This window comes from Copadichromis virginalis, linkage group LG13, assembly GCF_057382275.1.
Source record: "Copadichromis virginalis isolate Kocher_CV1m ecotype Utaka linkage group LG13, C_Virginalis_male_GT1.1, whole genome shotgun sequence".
Classification (NCBI taxonomy): Eukaryota; Metazoa; Chordata; class Actinopteri; order Cichliformes; family Cichlidae; genus Copadichromis; species Copadichromis virginalis.
The window spans coordinates 3,030,773-3,052,581 of NC_140630.1; the positions used below are offsets into that span (position 1 = coordinate 3,030,773).

The following is a 21,809-nucleotide window of genomic DNA, read 5'->3' on the forward strand; positions in this document are numbered from 1 at the left end:
ACATTAAGCACAGATGGACTCGTGACCTTTAACGCTCCTCAGTCAAAAAGTCACCTTCCAGGAAGTGGAGCTGCTTTGGCAGTTTTCTATCTACTAACTGATCAATGAAGGAAAATTCACATATTTGGTATTTTTTACAGTCAAATTATGCAAATTTCACCAAAAAGGAACAAAAATAACAAAACTTTGAGACCTTAAATCTGGTTTGAAGCTCCACAGACAGCAGCAGCAGTTTGTTACAGAAGGTTGTTTTTGCATTTCACAAATGCATCTTTTGTAAATATTGGATCGGTCAAGAATTTCAGCCCAAAAGTTTTGGAAACTTCTTCAAATGTTAAATTATTTAGCTTAAAATGAAGAAATTGATCAAATTTTCACATAGAAAAGGCAAAGATTTCAATGTTTTCTGTCACTTTGGTTAAAAAATGATTTGAATTCTTTACAAATGATCAAATATTTGCCTTAAAATCTACAAAAGCTACAATATACCAAGAAAAGTAACATCTGCTCTACATTCCAACACACCCGACTCATTTTTGCCCTTTTGCTGATTTCAAATTAAGCTCATGACACAGCTGAGTGTAAACAGAAACTCCCGCGTGTAGCTGCTCCCAAAAGGACAGAAATAAAAATGTTTGCTTCATTTTTTTCATTAAATGTTCAGTTTTTGAATTTAACACAGAAATTCTCACATAAAAAACAGGAAATGCTCCTTTTTATTTCATTTTTGTTCTTTTGGTTTTGGAAATAACTATAAATTATAATCACTTATCCCAACGTTTGCCTTTGGTTACAGCGGTTATGTCTCACACACTTTATAAACATATATCAAGTATAAACTCACTGCTGAGCTTTTGCTGTCTGATTATCTGAAACAGTCGAACTGGAAGATCTTTATTTTGATTTAGTCCTTGATTGTGATTTTTTTTTTACTTTGAGGCAAATAAATGAATCCAAAATCACAAACTTCTGTTCATTTGGTCTAAAAGCAGCTGAATTTATTCAACATGTGCTGAATTTGATCAACTTAATAATCTCTGATATCTACAATTTACTAAGAAATCAGCTCCAGGCTCAAATGGATCACTTTTGGTGAAACCAGACTTTACTGATCAGCTCACCTCAGACTTCAGGACAGAAACATTAGAAATGTTAGATTTCACAGAAAAAGCTTCTCAGAAAAGGAGTGAGTTGAAGGTCTGCTCCTAAAAATGCTAAAGTTTCCCACACTGACCGATTGAAACCAGATCCGATCGTTCTAAAAGCTCCTCTCAGACCAGCTAAGAGATTTTAAAGCTGAGCTTCAGAAACTCAGAACGACCAGTAAGAGGAGGAAATCCAGTCGGTGCAGTGGTTCCTCCTCCCCACTGGACAAAAGATCAAGAATCAGACTCACTTCAGCTCTGTCCGGGTCGACGCCGGCGTCCTCCTCGTCCTCCTGAGGCGACTGGAGACCCAGAGAGAGAAAGACAAGAGTCGGATCGACGACAGAAGACACGGAGATGCTTCCTGAGCTGAACGAAGCCCGACGTTTGGACGCCGGATCGAAAAGTTTAGCCGCTCCTCCGGCTTCGTGGCTCGCCCCCGGAAAGGGTCATCGTCACCCGGGGTCTGAGTGGGCTGCCAATGACAAAAAGAGAGAGAGGGAGCGGGAGAGCGTGGAGGGGGGAGAGACAATACGATTGTTTCCACCTCACTCTGCTTCCACCCTCGCAGTTAAAATTGTCATGGTAATGAAGAGGGGTTATTTAGTTTGTGGGGAGTGGAGGAAGATGCAGCAGCTCAGGACGTGAGGATGAGGACGATGGAGGTGGTGAAGGTTTGACATCGTCGCAACAAAGCGCACGAGGACGGTCAGGAACCCGAGCAGTGCCTCCTCCTGACGCGTCAGATGGGTTTTAATGCAACAACTTTTCATTGAGGGGTTAAAAATTGGTGCTTTATGATAATTTTTCCATCATAATTTCATAAATACGGGACGAATCAATGTCAAACCCAAAGGGCTGAAAACACCTTTGAGCTGTCACATCCAGTCTGAACACAAAGTGATGGCTACAGCGTCAGAAACCAGCTTCAGTACCATCGATGTTTTAACACGAATCCATCAGTTTCTTGCATAAAAGAAGCAAAAATGAAACTTTCTGTTAATTTGGCTTAAAAACAGCTGAAATTATGCAACATTTGCCTGATTTTTTGTTCCGTGACAGCTGAATTAGCACGTTCATATTATGGGTGGCTGCTCAGGACAAGCTAGAGCACACAAACGTCTCCTTTTTACCTCCATCAGACACCAGGACCATCTTCCTGCTGTGATTCCTTCCAGGTCAGAATAACTTTCCTGAGTGGAGCTCCTGGCTTGGTTTTTACAAATGAATCAAACTAATTTAGGTGAAGAGGTTTTTTCAAAGTCCTAGCAGGCTCTCCGCCTCAGCAGATGATTTTAACATGTTCCACTCGTGATCTTCTTCTTGTGTCATAAGAAGTTTAGACACTCGTATTTCTAAATTTCAGAGGAACATCCAGTGTCCTCATCTGAGGCCCTCTGTGATGCAGGTCCAGCACTTAGAAACTCTCAGAGTCACAGATGCCCCGATGTTTGGGGATCTGCTGTGGTAACAAAAACCACACCGCATGCACAGACATGTTAGCGAGGCCTGAGACGCATGCCGTGTCACATTATCTACTATTATTAATGCAGCACGTGGAATTTGCCAAGATTTATTAAATAACGGATAATTATACTGAGTTATGAGATTGATCAAACCATGAAAGCTGGTGCTACTAATTCCTACAGGTGTTCCAACTTTCCTGGATTACATACAGCGCCCTCTGTCTGCATAAAGCAGTGCTGGAACACACTGTGGTACCAGACCCTCGTGAGCATCAGTTGAACAGAATTTGACTGCAGAAAGTTGAGTGTTGTGAGCAAAAAGGCAATTAACAGTGGAAGAGAGACAGACCATCATAACACTTATAACTGCAGGTCTGTCCTACAGAGAAACTGCAAAGAAAGTCAGGGTGTGAGTGAGTCCAGTTTCCTTCACACTCAGAAACAAACTGTGACAGGTCTGCAGACCCAAAGACACGACTGAATCAGAGGACATGTTTCTGAGAGTTAACATTGTCTGACTGGCGGCTCACAGGACAACAGCTTCAAGCAGCTTAATAGTGGTCGTAGTGAGCAAGTCTCAGTTTCTACTGTGAAGACTTCGAGCTGCAGGTTTGACAGGACGAGCTGCAGCAAGAAAGCCAGACGTCAGAATAAGACACAGAGGCTTGTCTGGACCATGAAACACCGACACTGGACTACTGAAGACTGGAAGAAGGTTTTATGGACTGATGGTTCATCACGCAGGATCTTTGTACGGCGTTGAGTAGGTGACAGGACGGTTCCACAGTGTGTGGCATCAACTGTCAAACATGGAGGAGGCAGTGTGATGGTCTGGGGCTGTTTGCTGATCCAGGGTCGGTGACTCGTACAGAGTGAGAGGCTCCCTGAACCAAACCAGCTACCACAGCATCCTGCAGCAGAATGAGAATAAATAAATAGTACACAGAATAAATACAATACTCAGAGTTGAACAGCACAATACAGAATAGTGCCAGTGTTGGAAGAGAGAGGAGAGTTTTATGTGGTCCAAGAAGTGTGAATACTCTCTGGTATGGACCTAGTTGGTGAGGGGTTGATCCTACAGCAAGATAATGACCCAACACAAAGTCCAAGCTGTGCCAGAACTGCCTCAGGAAAAAGTAGAAGATGGTGAGCTTGTAAACACAGAGTGTCCAGCACAGCCTCCAGGTTTAATCTTCTAGGACCTGGTGTCCACATATGTGGACATCACATTTTGGGTTGTCTGGACCAAAATACTGAATTTTACTCTACAAGGGCCTGATATCCACTTACGAGGACATTAAACTTCCACTGTTCTATTTAAAACAAATGTCCTGGATCTCATTTTTTTCAAAAACAAAAATCAGGTAAACAAATAAAATTATCAGGTTATTCTTTGCTTTTACTGAACTGGACAGAAAAGTGAAAGCAAAACAACTGACAGGTGTCAACGTTCACAGGAACTTGTGCAACAGATATGGGAAGAATTTCCTGAAGAGTATTTTATTTCTATTGCAGAAAGAATTTTATGTGTGTGTTCAGCTGTTATAGCTGCCAAAGGTGGCTACGCCAATGAGTCAGAAGTTTAGAATACATGCTGGTCCATACATTGATTCTATGATTTCTTTTTTAACTCAATTGCTTATTTGCAAAATGTTTTAATTTCAGAGTGCAATGAGACATTAAACTGCATCATTTTCAATTTTTAAAAAAATGGGAAAATTGGGGTTTTCTGGTAATGTATACATAGTTGCATAATCACACAAATTTGTGAGTCATGACATCGCATGCGCATGCGAACATGTGGGAAGATACTCATGTCCACACCTGTTTTGGTTTTGTGACAGTTTAACTTGTATGCTTACCTGGAGCACAGCGTAATCAGATAATCAGATTATGTTCTGCAGTGAGCTATATGTTTTGATACTTTTTATTGTTTCAACACAGGAAGTGGTTAACCACACCCCACAATTTTTCAGATGCGTAACTGCACATTTTGTGACATGTTAGCTGTCCTGTAGAAAACACTCACTGGTAGTCACGTCAGACGTGTCCTCGTGCACGTCATATACTCCACAAAGTGCTCGTAGTTGAAGACAAACAAGCAAACATTTATTTCCAGGCTTGAAGTCACAGGAATTAGCCTGCAGCTAGTTAAAGCCTCCACTTCTACTTAACAATCAATATTAAACTAAAATATGACTTTGTAGTCAAATGAAATTCCCCATTATTTTGTGCTTATTCATCTCCATAATAATTCAAATCAAAATTATTACCAAATATATACAAAATATGATTAAAGTTAGAGAAACTTACAGACCTTTGTCTTCTACACTAGCTAATGTTAGCTAATGTGCTAATTAGCTAATGTGCTAATTAGCTAATGTTAGCTAATGTGCTAATTAGCTAATGTGCTAATTAGCTAATGTGCTAATTAGCTAATGTTAGCTAATGTGCTAATTAGCTAATGTGCTAATTAGCTAATGTTAGCTAGTGTAGAAGACAAAGGTCTGTAAGTTTCTCTAACTTTAATCATATTTTGTATATATTTGGTAATAATTTTGATTTGAATTATTATGGAGATGAATAAGCACAAAATAATGCTAATTAGCTAATGTTAGCTAATGTGCCTTTGATGTTTTTACTCAGCTGGTTTGGGGAAATGTTTCTTTGAATGTCCTGACCTTTGTTTAATATATTAGATATATATTATTAGTTTCATTTTTAGCTCACTGCTTGATTTTAGCACAGCTGAAATATCCGGTGCTGCTTCTGCTTAGACGCTAGAAAAACAGATTTTTAGGACGTACACTTACCGTCTGCTGACTTTATGGAGACGGTAATTTTGGTTAGAGAAAATGTCGACAAATCTTGATATGAAAAACTTGAAAAAATTCCACAAAAAATTTAAATTAAAAAAATTATGGCAACATTGCAAAAGATTTTTGAGTATCAAAAAACTTGTATGTTTTTAATTTCTTAGAACCAAGTTTGTTCAAATGTATTAATTTAAATGTCTTCACCTTAAATACATGAGCAGAAATCTTAAAATTAAGAAATGTATGACTGAACTTCTTACCTAAGTTGATGCAACTCATTAGCGTTTGCAGCTTTTACAGTACACACAGAGTACCACTGGCACAGTCTCAGGTCCCTGAAACATTTGTTATCATCTGCAGTGTTACTGCTTTTAAAATCCTGGAGTACAGGAAATGTGTAAGACTGTAAATCTTCTGGTCATTTTGGTTTTCAGTGTTTTGCTGTGGAGTTTTGATTATGGTTCTGGTCTCACTGTTTAAGGCTTTTGGTGATATTGTGGACTTTCCTGTCCAGATGATGATCAGTGTCTGGAGTTTGTGCCTCCCCCTCTGTGTCGTATCTGTGTTACTGTCTTAGTTTTCACCCTTGTGTTTGGTCTCTTTTGGTTGTTTCCTGTTTTACTTTGAAGGTCAGTTTTCTTTTGTGTCCTGCGTGAGTTTGGCTTCATTTCTCTGACTTGGCCTGATGGTTCTCGCCTGCTGTTCGCTGCTTCCTCCTCTGTGCTGTTGTTGTAGATCTAGTGATGTGTTCCTTGGCGCTTGGCTCACTCGTCCACCTAAAAAAGTGTTTTGTCACCTTGTGCTGGTGCCTGTGCCCTGTGCAGCTCTTCAGCACCACCAGACCTGCACCGTTTAACTTCTCCTGTGCAGGAAAAAAGGTTTCTGGTGATGGATTACAGCCAACATGTTTCTAATACATACAGCTAAGAGTGTCTGATGGGATGAGCAGAAAAATCATTGGAGACAGTGTCCAGGACAATGAACTCCAATCCGAGTTGGACTGTTGTCTTCAACAAAAGCTGGGACAAAGCTCTTTAGGTCAGATGATTTCTACTTTCTTTAAAGAGTGTTTGAGTCTTAGAGATGTTTAAGTTGTGCTGTGAACAGAGAAGCAGAGATTTAAAGGAGCTGAAATGACCAAACTCGCCATGCTTTGGAGGGACATGTGCAGTGCTTTGCATGAGGATGCAGGCAGACTCATTGTCACGATAGTCATCCATGCCTAGATGGCTCAATAAAGCTTCTCTAAAGTAGCAGGATTGTGACTATTACTCCAAATAAACGAGTCACTGGTTACACTGTACAGCTGCAGAAGTGAAAAATGAAGCGAGAGGTGCTGCAGAGTCCGACCGGAGCAGCAAAGAGGACCTCCAACAGCGCTGTGAGATACTGTAAGATATCAGACAAAGGGAAGCTGTGTGTGTCTGTGTGTGCAATGAAGAGGTTTCCAGAGCAAAAAGGGCAACCCCCTCGCTGTCCTCAGGAGGCCGAGTGGGCGGACGGTCCTCAGCAGATGGATTGCTGCTCGCCTGCCTTCACTTCATGAACCTGGAACGGAGGCGGAGCCTGAAGTCTATCAGTGACATCATGTTTTTGGATTATTTCTTCTCTTTCTTTCTCTTTTCTACGCATTCTAGTCTGATTTTAACCCAGTTGTGTGTGTTATCATATGTTATGAAGCACTTATTATGATTTTTATGCACATTTGAGCATGAGATAATCAAAAGGTTCCTCAGAAGGAAACGTTAAAGATTAAGAGAAATGACAAAAAGCATTCAAAGAGTCATAAAATCACCTGAAACAGTCAAAAAATAATGCACAGTCCCCACAAAAGACACAAACACATGAATAATGATAATAATGATAATAAGTTAAAGGATCATTTTGTTTCGCAAAGTCATTTATGGTGTCTTTGGACTTTTATTTAGGCTGATTTTTTTAATGCTACTTAAATAACGAAACACATCAAAATATTCAATGAAACGATCGAGTCATTCACGTAGTCGGTTTTCCTCCCACAGACCAAAGACGTGATGTTAGGTTAAATAACCACATAGAGACCAACACCTTTGCACAGTGATGATGTCCACAAAGAAGCAAAACTGAGGGAACAAAATGAATATAAACACACAAAAGATGCAAAACTAGCAAAAAGAGCCACAGAACACAGATGAGAATGACATAGGTGAACAAAAAGATTCAAATCAAACACATAAAAACAACATAAAAGTGAAACGGAGTCATAAAAAGATGATGTTAAGTCAACAAAAAGTGCCAAAGAATCTGCACAATATGTGCAAAAGATATTCACAGAAAACCAAGTGACATGAAAGCGGGAGAAGTGCAAAGGTCATGATTGAGGAAAGGAACACAACAATCATTAAGAGATGCTTAATTCCAACGAAAAAAGTGAAAAATAAACAGAAGAAAATAGTCAAAGAGCATAAAAGAGACAAACAACCTCAAAGAAGTTCAAAAATGACCGCATGAAGAAACACTCAGTGCATCATGGGAAGCCGCCAGCATCATTCGGGTCACTTCCAGGCTTAACCATATGAAACTCAACCTTTTTTCATTAATTGAAAGAAACCCGAATCAAATATCGTAAACTTAAAAGTCTAATTATTTATTTGGGAACATAAAAATACGTTATTATCTCTAATAGTTGTTTATAATTATAAATAAAAATCATGTTTGTTTTCGTGTTATTAAATATTTCTCAGAACAATGTCGCCACCTGCTGGACGTACATCGATATTTATATCACATCTGCTCCCGTGATGCTCTGCGATGGCAGTGTCACATGATCGTGGTACCCAATGACGGCCACGTAGTGACCATTACTCTCCTGCTATTGGCCGATGAAAATTTAAAAGTACAGTTTGAAAAGTGTCCTGTCGAAGGTTTTAGTGCGCCAGAGAAGTTGTAGGAAAACGGCCTGTGCTTTCAGAGCAGCCCGTAAAAGCTGAATTATACGATTTATTAAGATATCGAAGACTTTGGATTTATATTCGGATAACCCGCAGAGGGGGAGGAAGTGACGCGCAAAACGATATTTGGTGAGTTTTCGTTAGCTAACATTATGATGCTATTTGTCGCTTTTCTTTCGGTTCGTCACATTTAAAGCGGACAAACCGCCTCCCTGCGGTTCATTTCTGTATTGATGACTGTGCTGCTTCATTAATGTGCCCGTTTAATCTGAAGTGCGTGATATAACGGTGTCCGGGAGCAGCTCTGAGCCATGTCTTCAAACGTCCAGAGCGGGGGGAAACGGGAGGAGAAGGGCAGGAACATCCAGGTGGTGGTCAGATGCAGGTAAGGAGTGGAAACAGAGTTTCAGCTGTGTCTGTGTTTGCTGCTGTCAGTTACAAACATACTCTAGATGTCGTAAATATCCTCAAAACATCGCAAAAGATGCAGAAACATCACCAAATCCACCTTAAAGCTGTATGTTCAACTGCCCTCAGTGGGTGTATTTACCTGGAAGACCTTAAAAAGGCTAAAAGTGTACTCATAAAACAGGTCACTGACATTTTACAGTCTCAGAAGCTAAATGAGAACACTAGCCTGAGCTTACGTGTGGAAAAATCAGCAGTTCTTGCAGTCTTAAAGTTACTATTTGAGCCTCTGAGGGAACCCTAACCCATGTGGCGTCTAATTTATCAATAAAATTTGAGTCTCTCTTTTTTACTTTCTTCTATATGTTTATGGGTGTGTTAAAATGTTAGTCAATCCAGAAATGTGCACACAAATGATGCAAAAATACTTGCACAACCACAGAGAAATGCAAAATGATGATAAAAATACAGGAAAAGGATGGAAACAGGACATCCAGTGATAACCATCATACTAGCCTCACGTGTTTGAGTCTCTCAGTATCCCAGTGCTCATGTATTTGGTCTTTAATTTATTCATCATTTTCCTAGAAGAGACTTTAAAGCGTGTTTTACCTCTTTAGCATTTTTAACATTCAGGGGATGAATTTGCACGACTGAGTGAAAGCCTGTTCATTCCAGTTTAATTGTACTTCAACCTGTTTTAACAGGTTTAAAACCCAAGGTGGAAAAAAGAGTATAAAACCATCCTTTTCTGAGGTCTCGTAGCTCACTTACACATCGGTTTAGCAGAATAAAGGTGTAATAAGTTTTTAAAAACCCAGCAGGTGGAGCAAAGACACGCCCCCACTCGTCTAGATGCAAATATTTCAAGCACATGTCAAACACTGAGCACTAACATCACACTAAATAGGTTTTGGGTGTTTTGGATGCTGTTGCTATTTTCTAGCTGTCTAAGTTTTATTGGCTGTTAATTGATCCCTGACAGTTTAGATTTGTGTGATTGTCTGTGTCGTGGGACACAAACATGGGTTTGTAGTCCCGATCCGATTACTGGAGTCGTCTTCCACGTGGTTCCATTTAACAATTATTAGTGCGAAAAGAAAACTGGTAATCCATCAGCCCCTCCGTTGGCACTAAACACTCAGTTTCACATAGTTTTTTGTAATGTTAGCTCTCTATGATGTCAGAGTACAGAAGCCCCGCCCACCAAGTTGAGGGGCAGCCAGTCAGAAGAAAGTTGGCTTGAAATGGCTTGAAGATAAACTGATGGCTCAGAGGAGCTTTGAAGAATCTTCCCGTACCCGTGCAGGCGAGTCTGTGGCGGAGGCTCAGATGATGCTAAGATGATATTTAGAAACATCTTAAAGATGTTTTGAGGCCTGCAGACGTTGACACTGATCTAATTTAAATCCCATATTTGTGCTAAATCGGTTAATTCATCTGTTCCTTCTGCTGCCCACCGTCTGGTTCGTTGTTCATGATAAGCTCACAATGTTATGGATTTCCTTTTTGTACTCTGGTTTTCTGAGGCCTCAGAGGATGAGCGTCACTGATCTGTGTGTACTTACGTCTGTGTTCTACTGAACTTTAGTCATCTGAACCTAAACGAGCATTAATGTGTTTTTTAGATGTCTTCATATGTAGCTCAGAGTACAAACCCTGTGTGTATTTTAATTATAATAAGCAGTAAATCTTTATTATGGGACTTTTTCAAAAACATAAATGAACGTTGCTCTGACAGAAAGAAGCAGAAAACTGATTTTAATCTGAGCCAAAGTCAAAGCTTTGGTGTCGGCGCGCTGTGAGGGTTTTTAGATCTTTACAAACAGGACCGTGTGACTCGAGCTGATGTTGAAGCTTCCTTATTATGACTGCAGAGCTGCAGAAGTCTCAGGCGTCGAGTCTTTGTCACCGAGGTTTTCCTCTGCTGCGTTTTCAGGCCTTTCAACACGATGGAGCGCAAGTCGTCCTACGGCGTCGTCGACTGCGATCACAACCGGAAAGAGGTGATGGTGAGGACGGGAGGCATGAACGACAAGGCATCACGGAAGACCTACACGTTCGACATGGTGAGAGGAGAAATGGACACGGCGCATCCTGTGCTCGCACATCTGGCTGACCGTTTCCCCTGTTGTGTTATGTCTTAAGTAAAGCTGTTCGATATAACGATATATATCTGATGACGATATAAAAACATCTATCGTTTCCTATTACGCTGTCGTTTGTTTCGTGGTGTCGTAAAATAAACTGTTTGCAGCAATATTTTTTCATGGTTCTGATGTCACTGTAGTGGCTATATTAATTCCTTAAAGTTCTCTCTTTCTCTTATATTTAATATAACCACACTACAGACAAGCGCCTGTTTTTATGCGTTGTCGTTAACAGCAACGACGGTAAAACCATCGCGTGGCTCCGCTCTCCGCTTGTTTGTTTTCTACGTAAACCTTTCACAATAAAGCTCAAGATCCTGTTGCGACTTTTCAAATTAAACTGAATCACAGGAAAGAGCATGCAGAGAGTTTACTGATGAGAAGCAAAAAAGAGCCGTCAGGTGCTAAAAATAAACCTTAGACTTAAACTTTGAAAGAAAACGACGGCCGTTACAACTTGTGTCTAAAAATGTATCGTTTCATGCATCGGTTAAAACACTCGACTCCAGGTATGCGACGCCCAGCTGGAAACACTAAAGCTGCCCGAGATTCACAGAATTTACAGAAAATGTTACATTTTTGTGTTTTTATGTCGTCGTCAGGACGATAAATGTTTTATCAAGATATGAGATTTTGGTCCTATCGCACAGCCCTAGTCTTAAGTTCTTAAGGTGAAGTAACAAAACTTGCGTTCGAAGCAGAAGCAGCTCTTAGTGTCGCTCGATGAGGATTGGCTCATTGCTGCAGCTGCGTTTCTCTCCCTCAGGTGTTCGGTCCGTCTGCGAAGCAGATCGAAGTGTACCGGAGCGTCGTCTGTCCCATCCTGGACGAGGTCATCATGGGATACAACTGCACCGTGTTTGCGTGAGTGCTCTCCAGATACGCGAGCGTCGGCGTGAGCCGTCCCGGATGAACCTGTTTGTAACCTCTTTTGTTTCCATCTTTTTTTATTGATGACAGCTACGGTCAGACAGGAACGGGAAAGACGTTCACCATGGAGGGAGAGAGGAGCCCGGACGAGCAGTTCACCTGGGAGGAGGTGAGCTCTGCTTTAAAATGGGCTCACTGGTTTACTGTTTGACCCTAAGCCTGCATGTGGATCTAATTCAGAGTGTGAATGAACTGATCCTGCAGCAGCGTGCATGAAGTATAGGAAGGGGAAACGTCTTGACTGTCTAACATTAATGAACTTTTTCAGGTTTTCAAATTCAGAGTTTTGTGATCGCAGTCCGACTGCATCCATCCTGAATGTGCATGAATTGGCTTTGAATAATTCCCCGTGTCCGTTTTTTTGCACGTGGATGTTGGACGTCTTGTTTTCAGATCATCAGTAGCTGCTCAGACCTGCTGCTCATTTCAGCCTCGGGCTGTACTAGAGCAGCTTTGCTTGATTCATAGTTAATAATAATCCTCCTTTGTCCTGTGCTGGGTCTCCGTACAGGCCTTCAGCTCATCCTTTACAAGCCCTCGTTCATCTTATTGGCCAGTTTCTGGAAGCCTGCAGAGGGGTAGTATGCAGTACCTGTCAGCTGTACTTTGGAGGGGGGGTGTTATTGGATGCTGCGTACATGCAGCCAGCTTTTTATCGTCAGTTCAGATGCATTAATGTGTCAAATCACCAAAATAAAACCTGTTTTATTTACAAGTTTCACAAGTAGCAACGAACGAGGGTGACAAACGCCACCACAGCTGTTTGTTAATTATTGTGGAAATGGTGCAAACAGCTCCGTGCGCTCAGCGCTGAAATAAATTCCCGTGTTTTTTGCGTCTCTAGGACCCGCTGGCCGGCATCATCCCTCGCACGCTGCATCAGATCTTTGAAAAGCTTTCTGAGAACGGCACAGAGTTCTCCGTCAAAGTCTCGCTGCTGGAGATCTACAACGAGGAGCTGTTTGACCTCCTCAGCCCCACCGAGGACGTCAACGAGCGGCTGCAGCTCTTCGACGACCCTCGCAACAAGGTGAGCGTCACGCAGCTCGGATGAAATGAACGCCCGCTGCGGAAATCTCCGGGAATCTGACGCCTCTGTGTTTGCCTCCGCAGCGCGGCGTGGTGGTGAAGGGTCTGGAGGAGGTGACGGTGCACAACAAAGACGAAGTCTACCAGATCCTGGAGCGCGGAGCAGCAAAGAGGAGGACCGCCTCCACGCTCATGAACGCCTATTCCAGGTACCCGCTCGCAGGAAAGCACTCTCACTCCGTCGCCAACCGCCATGTCAGTTATGTTTGCTCACCCGCTTCCCGTTTCTCCACAGTCGCTCCCACTCGGTGTTCTCCGTCACCATCCACATGAAGGAGATCACTCTGGAAGGAGAGGAGCTGGTGAAGATCGGAAAACTCAATCTGGTAATAATCTGGCGATGAGGGGGAGAGGAGGGGGCGCAGCCTAGAGCGTCTAAAATGACCCAAACGCTTCCTGTTCAGGTCGATCTCGCCGGCAGCGAGAACATCGGCCGTTCCGGCGCCGTGGACAAGCGAGCTCGCGAGGCGGGAAACATCAACCAATCGCTGCTGACGCTGGGCCGAGTGATCACCGCTCTGGTGGAAAAGAGGCCTCACGTCCCGTACAGGTGAGAAACGACCCTCCTCGGTCTCACGAGGACGTCGCGTTCAGGTCCGTCTTCTCTGGGGTGTCTGTGCGGGTCCGCCTCCCCTGACCTTGTACAGTCGTCGTGGGGGCGGAGCTGAGGAGCTGTATTGATCGGTTTATTTTCTCCCACAGAGAGTCCAAACTCACCAGAATCCTTCAGGACTCGCTGGGAGGGCGGACCAAAACCTCCATCATCGCCACCGTGTCGCCGTCGTCCAGCAACCTGGAAGTGCGTTTCAAAAACAAAATGAATGTTTTCAAAGATTCATCATCATATTTATCCTGAAGCGTCTCGCGTCACCCACGTCTGTTATTGTTGGTGTCAATGTTTCCACTCGAGCACAGACTGTATATAAAAGATGGACGTAACCATGTTTATATTTTAGTGTTTCTTGATCGAGCACGTTTATTTAGCCCGTGTTGGTTTCACTGCGTGTAATTGTGCTGACGAGTCTCGGTTGTGCGTGCAGGAGACGCTGAGCACCCTCGAGTACGCCAGCAGGGCCAAAAACATCATGAACAAGCCGGAGGTCAACCAGAAGCTCACCAAGAGGACGCTCATTAAGGTATCTGAGGTCGACGCGGCATTCAGCATGTGTTCGGGTTTCAAATGGCGCCGTCGCAGGTTTGCCTGGAAAAGCAGAACTCAGTCAGGAACATCTGTGACAGGAACATCTGTGACGGTCACATCGGAAGCTTTTAAATCTGTGACCCAGAAGAATCTAAATGAAAATGTGACACTGAGTCCAAACACCAGATTTCAGGACCTTCTCTGTCCTTCAGGAATACACCGAGGAGATCGAGCGTCTGAAACGCGACCTGGCCGCCACCCGGGACAAGCACGGCGTCTACCTGTCCTCGGAGAACTACGAGTAGGTCTCGGCTGACACGTCAACGCTGCTTTCACCCAAATAGCTGACCTGACAGACCATCTCGGGTGCTCCTAACCACGACTATGTTTTTAATTCATGCAGGAGCATGGTGGCTCAGATCACCGCCCACGAGGAGCAGGTTACAGAGTACAACGACAAGATCGCCATCATGGAGGAGGAGCTTAAGAAGGTACGATCCTCATCCGCTGTCGGACGGCTGCAAATCAGAGCCTGATTCAACTTACTGAGGTCTTAAAAGTTGACTTTTGATCTTTAGAAGTTGAAGATGCTGTTTGAGCCTCTGTGCAGATTTTAAAGCTGCAGATTTAATTGAATGCAGCGGTTGCAGATGCTGCAGTCTTGCATTAATCTGCATTTCAGGAGTTCACTGTTAAGCACTTCACACAAACTTTACAGAGACTGTTTGTTGCCGTGGCCAAAGAAAAGACTCCACTAACTGTCTGGCTGTAAAGGAATTACGAGGTGTCTGTTTTGGCGTCTTCGCCATCGATGCATCGTTTTACACGTCCTGAAGCGGCGTGAACATGTGGTCGTGTTCTCTCTGCAGGTCACGGAGCTGTTTGCGGACAGCAAAGCCCGACTGGAGCAGTGCACCGCGGACCTGGACGAAAAGCAGCAGAGGTGCAGGGCTGTTGTTAAGGTGTGGGATTAAAACCACCACCAGGGGGCGCAGTTTGATTTAAAGTTGTGGTTTTCTCCTGTGCGCCTCTCAGGCTGGAGGAGACGAGCAGAGACCTGCGGGAGACGAAGGTGAAGCTGAGCGAGGAGGCGTTCATCTGCTCCGAGCTCTCCTCCGCCCAGGAGACGCTGTACGACACGGCCGGGCAGGTACAGGCGACGCTCCACTCCGGGGGGGATATTTAGACGTTCTCTCACTTCATCATCGCTTCCTTTTCTCTCTCTCTCTCTGTTATTTGAAAACCTCTTAAAATGAATCTTCAGCTTCCACTCTCGCCCCTTTTCACCAAACTTCCCTTTTTCAGATGTGAGATGTTTATGATTCGAGTCTGAAACTTTGTGCTTTCGTCCTTCAGCTGCTGAGCACGGCGGACGCCAGCACCAGCGACGTGTCGGGCCTCCACGACAAGCTGAACAGGAAGAAAAAGGTCACGTTTGTTTTTGTTAAAGCGGTGAATACGTGGCGTCCGCAGACGCGCTCGCTTCGGCTCGTGTTGGTCACCGCAGTGTGAAGTATCATTACGGGGCAGAGAGCCTGTAGATGGTTGTTGGTCTCACGCTGGGCCTTCCTGCAGTCTGAAATGGGTCATTTAGCCCCTCCCCCTTTGAGCTGGCATCCTTCTGATTGGCTGTCACAATTTGAATAGTGAGTGGATGAAGCTGCTTCATCACATCAGGGATCTGTCCTCATGACTACAGGTCCACTGGTAGAAACCGCTGAGCTTCCACACACACACAGCTCACTATAAACTGTCCATGTTTGATGTGAACAGCCACAGATTAGAACAGATGTTAAATCAAAGCAGATGTGTCTTATTTACTTTGTAGTTGCAGCTGAGGCAAACACTACCAGCCTTGCTGTTTAACCTGTAAAAGCACATTTCTCCTGTTTAAATGTTTCATCTGGTCTGAGTAACAGATTCCAGTGAAGATGACACGGCTGCTTGTGTCTGCCGTGCACTAATGACACAGCAGGTGTCATAAATCAGAGGTTTGAGTCACAGATGATAAGATTAGGGAACAGCTGGGGAACCTGCAGGTGCACAGCAGGAACTCTCAGCGGGTTTTGGGTGGAACACACTCTTATCTGTGACCACTGTGGGGAGTTTCCTCTGCAGACTTCCTTTTAGAGGAGAAAGAAACACTCACTGTGGCGTAAGCCTCCCCGAGTGACTGAAAATACACCTTTAAGCATCAACCGCTTCACAGAACAGTTGGGAAAGAAGTGACAGGGAAGTCGGTCGGCTTGTTATCGCTGCTGGTTAAGATCCGACTATTTTTACGTCTGTGGGCTGATTAGAGTCATTTCCACTGTGATTAAAACCTGAGAATCAACCTTTTTTTTTTTTTTTTTTTTTTAAATCCATGTAAATCAGCGGTCCCCAACCCCCGGCCCTCGGACCGGTACCGGGCCGCGGGAGTTGAGGCTCAGGTGTGAAATGTATGGTTTTTATCGTTAACTCTGTTTTCCTGGGTCTTTTCACGTGTGTTATGAATAAATCTTCTTTTTTCGGTACCGGTACTAGTTTTATTTTGTTGTATTTATCCACGACACCTTAAAGGCCGGTCCGTGAAAATATTGTCGGGCATAAACCGGTCCGTGACGTACGGAGCCCCGCAGGGGACATGGGAGGAAAAAAAAAATAAGACTGAGTTTTGCGAGATCTCGCAAAAGTTGAATTCCAACGATGGCGGCAGCTACTTAGTTGTAATATTACTCTTTCTGGGTCACAAAATACACTTTTAAGATATTTTGAGGCGTGAATGTAGTTGTGTAAACGTCAGATACCTGCTCGGTTTACAAGACATCACATATTTGCAAAAGTGCTCCGACGTTTTCGGAGATCTGACACCCACTAGCTCGAAGCTAACGGGAGGTCAAGACCTACTACAGCTTTCCCGGCACATCGTACCTCGACCTCCCGGTCGGCTTCGAGCTGGCGGCCTCCGAGGAATGCGGCTAAAACATTTGTGAGATCCCGAGTTTGTTTTGCGAGATCTCGCAGAAGTCCGTCTTAATTTATTTATTTTTTCCTCCCATGTCCCCTGCGGGGCTCCGTAGTGACGCAACAAAGGTTGGAGACCGCTGATGTAAATGACTTCAGAGGGTTTCAGGTGCTTTGGCTGTTAAAAGCATGAATCCAGACAGAGCAGAGGGCGCTGTAAACCGGGTTTTTATGACTTGATGCTGAAACTTGGAGCTTCCTGAAAACACAAATGTTCTGAAGCACAAACCTGCCTCTGACCCTGCAGGTGGAGGAGCACAACAGGGAGATGCAGCAGAGCTTCGCCCAGCGCATGGACGGCTCCTTCAGAGACGTGCAGCGCTGCATCCAGCAGCACGGAGACAAACAGCGCCACATGCTGAGCAGCTACTCGCAGGCTGTCGGTAAGAGCGCAGAGGTTTCACAGAGGCGTGGGTGACGGGCTGGGACGGTTTACTGCGGCTGCTTTAAATTTGCCCGCCTGATGGTGACTCTGGTGTTTGTACTGTTAGTACTCGGGGTTTTTTTTTTTAGTATGTTCTGAAGCGAAATACTGAACTGAAAAAGATGATTTGGTGTTTAAAACAACTCTGCGGTCTTTCCTGCGTCTCCGCCCTCTTTCCTGTGCAGACGGTTTGCTCGTGATGAACGAGGCGGCACTGAAGGGCGCTCTGACCACTGTGGAATCCTTTGTGGGCGGAGTCAGGCCGCTGGTGGCTGAGAGCGTGGCCCGCTGCGAGGAGAAGGTGCAGCAGAACGAGACGCTGTGTCTGCAGGACAAGGAGAGCGTGCTGCAGCTGCTGGTGAGTGTCTGAGCGCGCTCACGGCCGCGTTGTCCGCTCAGATCAGTGCTGTGTGACTAAAGTGTGTGTGTGTGCAGGAGGAGCACCGACGGGACATGGAGGAGGTGCTGGTGGTCCAAACTCTGATGGGTTTATCAGCAGCCAAAGAGCTCAACGACAGCCTGAGAGCTTCGGTGGAGAAGCAGCGAGCGCTGGCCGACAAAGTTGGTCCACGACAGTAACATCCACACGGAGCAAACGTGGCGTATGCTCGATCTCGGAGGCAAAGCTCTGATCTGATTCTTCTCGTTCTCCTCCTCAGGCGGAGGCAATGAAGGAGATGGGCGTGGTGTTCGACAGCTTGGTCCGAGAGCTGGCGGCAATGCGGGAGGCCGCCGTGCAGAGACTGAGCGCCCTGCAGGCTGAACGCGACGAGCTGGAGGACAAGATCAGGCAGGCGGAGGAGGAAATTGAGCAGAAGGTGAGAGCTGACCAGAGAGGGCAGCGAACCTCTGTCTGCTGGACGAGGACGCTGCCAGATGTCCTGGGGCCTGACGTAGGGCTGGGCGATGTGACCCAAAATTCATCTCCATATTTTTAGCTGGATGGGGATATACGATATATATCTCAATATTTTTATTTTTTTAATTTAAGCCATAAAGTCAGAACAAACAGTTCTTAGTCAAAGCTGTGTCCCAGATGTCACAGGGGCACTTTTATTAACAAACAGCGTAGATGTTCATGAAAAAAAAATTACTCAAATTATCAGCATTTATTAAATAATAATGCTCCATAAATAAAAGAAAACTGTTGTTTTTGTGCATAACAAAGAGCTCACAACTGTGCAGTCAAAATGTAAACTAACAGACGCCGAGCATAATAACAAGCAGCTGCTCTGTTCCTAACTTCTACTGCGTGACTGACAGCCTGGAGTTTGAAATCCTCTTCGTAACCACGTCTCTGAACAGGTGCCATTTATGGTCCTTATACGCACACAGTACAGTAATATTACATTGAAGCACAGCACGTATCACTCGGCGAGGCTCCTCGGTAGCTGTAATGCTCCAACAACCCATCAGGTGGTGCAGCTCCGTAGCTTAGCAAAGTCGTGCTGAAACATTTTTGACAGATTGCTGAGCGCCGTGCAGCACATAAAATTGGTTTGCAGTCATCAAGCACAACCAGAATTCATACATAAGACGCGCTGTCAACTTTTGAGAGAATGAAAGCATTTTAGGCCGTGCAGCCTCTCTGGGCTGCAGCCTGGTTAACTCGCTAACGGAGATTTGCCGTGTCCATCTTGTCGTCGCCTGCAGGTGAAGTTATGGGGGAGGGGGAGTAACGCAGCATAGAGGCAAACTTGCGGCTCCACAAGTATAATTATAACACAACATAGACTATATCGATATAAACGATATTGTCACTTCTTATATTTGGTATAAAAATATATCGATATTTATAAAAAAAAACAAAAAAACCCAAAAACAACTCTATATATCGCCCAGCCCTAGCCTGAAGCAGACCGTTAACTTTGGACCTGTGATGGTTTCAAGCCCAGCAGCACTGATCTGTAGTGGTTTTCGCTTCCATTTTTAAATCCACTTCAACAGCATTCAATGATCTGTTTGAGCATGAGGTGCAGTCGGCGCACATTCAGCCTGTCTGCAGCCTCAACAACTCAAACAGGCGGAGATTTAAAGTTAGAATAACAGTGCACGGGATACATGACAAGGATGACGACAGATTCTGAAGTTGATGGGTGTGATTTGCATCGTGCCTCGTTTGTTCTGCCCTCGTGTGGCACAGTTTCATGCATTAATAAAGGCAGATAAACCTGTTACATCTGAGTGTTCACGCGCTGGCTGGTTCTGTGGGTCGGGTGTTTCTGACACTGCTTCCGTTTGCTTTGGTCAGGATATGAAGGAGACCATCCAGTGCCTCCAGGACCAGCTCAACCTGCTGACTGTGAAGGTCAAGAAGAAGTTCACTGGTCTGTACTCGGCCTCCAGAGGCCTGCAGAAGCCCCTGCAGAGCCTCCAGGAGGACATCAGCAGGTGAGTCGAGCACTAAACGGTCATGTTTTTCTTCTACTGCACGTCAAAGTTCATTGAAACATTGAAACCTGCATTGAAACCGTGTCTTTGTGGCAGAGGCTGCAGCACAGTCGAGCACCAGGTCTCGGCCCAGGCGGACCTCCTGTCTTCCTCCGCCTCCTCCCTCGTCTCCTCCCTGTGTCTGACCGCGGACGAGAGCCGGCAGTCTCTGGAAGAGATGTCGGGCTGCTGCTCCCACATCCACAGCTCCGTCACCGGTACAAACTCTTCCTCTCCTCTGTTGCTGCTCGCTGTAATCCCTCATCCACAGCACGCTCAGTGTGTTTGTGTCCCTGCAGGCCTGTTGGAGCGTGACCTCGAGTGGAGCTCCAGAGTGAAGGAGCACGCTGAGAAACGAGCCGAGGAGCACCTCACGCTGATGAGGAAGGTTGGCTCTGAAGCTCAGGACCTGCGTCAGGTGAGAATTCGAGGTTTTCTGTCCTAACCCCAACACAGAGCAGACCCTCAGTTTAATACTGTAGAGACACGACCGTCATATCTTATTACCAAACCCGACGACTCTGAACTCAGTAAAAGTGCCTCCTGTCCCGCAGAGCGTGGAGGATTGCTGCTCCGAGCAGCTGCGAGCAGCCAAGGCCGATATATCCAACCAGCAGCAGGAGGTGACGCGAGCTCTGACGACTGTCAAGGATCAGACCTCCGTCGACTGGAGCGTCCTGGAGGAGCAGCGGGCTGAGCTCCTGCAGCACGTGGAGGCGAGCGAGCAGCTGGTCCACAGCTTCCTGCGGGACGAGCTGCAGGAAGACGTTCCCACTGGTGACAGATTTATTTTTCTGCCTTGAATTAAAAGTTAAAGTTCTCAGCAGGACATTAACCTCCTGTTGCCTTCAGGTGCGACTCCTCAGCGGCGGGAGTTTGTGTATCCCCGTCAGCTGGTGAAGTCTCGCCGCCGCAGCGAGCTGCTGGAGAGCCTGAGGAGGCAGCAGGAGGAGCTGCAGGCCGCCATGGAGGCGGAAGAGGAGGAGGAGCTGGAGGAGGAGGACAAGCAGACTGACCCGGTGAGTTTCAGAACATTTATCTTGGAGCTGTGATTCATTTTCATTTAAATGTAAATAAACGTGATGTTTGGCCTCGTTCTTCTCTGCTGCATCATCAGGACTCGCTGGAGGACGATCTGAGCACGTGCAACGAGAGTCTGGCCACAGAGCCGTCCTTCATCGACGAGAACCTCGTCTTCAATGAGAGCAAGCGGGTCCCCTTCTTCAAGGTGAGGGGGAAGTTTGAAGCCGTGCAGCTGTTACTGAAAAAGCTGCTGAAGCAGCGACTGGGGGTCAGAGGTCAAGTGTTTAATACCAATGCACATTAAAGCTTGTTTTCATTCCTCTTTTCCAGAAGAAGAAAGGCAAAAAGGAGACGAAGATCCCGTCCCGGTCTAAAGTGTCGGAAAACGAAGCGGAGTCAACGCCTCAGAAATCCAGACTGCCGCTCCGCTGTCAGAACTGAAACCTTATTTCTTTATTTTTAATAACTTTATTACTGTTTCTTCTTTTTTCTGACCTCTTTCATCTTAAACGTGTCCTCATGAACTGTTTTATTGTGGTTTGTGTCTCAGCACCTGCAAATTGTTTGTAAAATTAAAGATTTATTCTTGTTTTATTCTGCTGTTAATTATTCCATCTGCCACACTCAGCCAGCTCATCGGCTTTGTCCTCGGTTATGACGTTAGCACAGGACACGTGTGGCTCTCCTGGTTAGACGTTATGAAATGTGGCGTGGAGCGATGGCGGGTAGAGTGGGTTCAGCAAAACCACGAAGAGTTCAAATGTTTTTGTCGGGTGGGCTGGAGGACACTGCAGCCTGTGAGGTTTCTTTGGTTTCTGTGCTGCTTCATGATGTTTCACTATTTATGT

The 21,809-nt window shown here is 45.0% G+C and overlaps 1 protein-coding gene across 1 annotated transcript; it reads left to right on the forward strand.

The window, feature by feature from the left end:
- Positions 1-8,266: 8,266 nt before the first annotated feature.
- On the forward strand, positions 8,267-21,555 carry kif11 (kinesin family member 11). The gene is made up of 27 exons (XM_085476944.1): positions 8,267-8,489; positions 8,635-8,745; positions 10,708-10,837; positions 11,685-11,782; positions 11,879-11,957; positions 12,693-12,878; positions 12,962-13,086; positions 13,173-13,263; positions 13,342-13,487; positions 13,640-13,736; positions 13,978-14,073; positions 14,291-14,379; positions 14,482-14,569; positions 14,948-15,021; positions 15,114-15,228; positions 15,435-15,506; positions 17,332-17,467; positions 17,694-17,866; positions 17,944-18,069; positions 18,168-18,326; positions 19,760-19,899; positions 19,996-20,156; positions 20,238-20,356; positions 20,493-20,715; positions 20,791-20,957; positions 21,056-21,166; positions 21,292-21,555. Exons 2-27 carry the CDS (start codon positions 8,672-8,674, stop codon positions 21,400-21,402), a joined length of 3,186 nt encoding a protein of 1,061 aa, XP_085333070.1. The 5' UTR covers positions 8,267-8,489; positions 8,635-8,671; the 3' UTR covers positions 21,403-21,555.
- Positions 21,556-21,809: the final 254 nt, after the last annotated feature.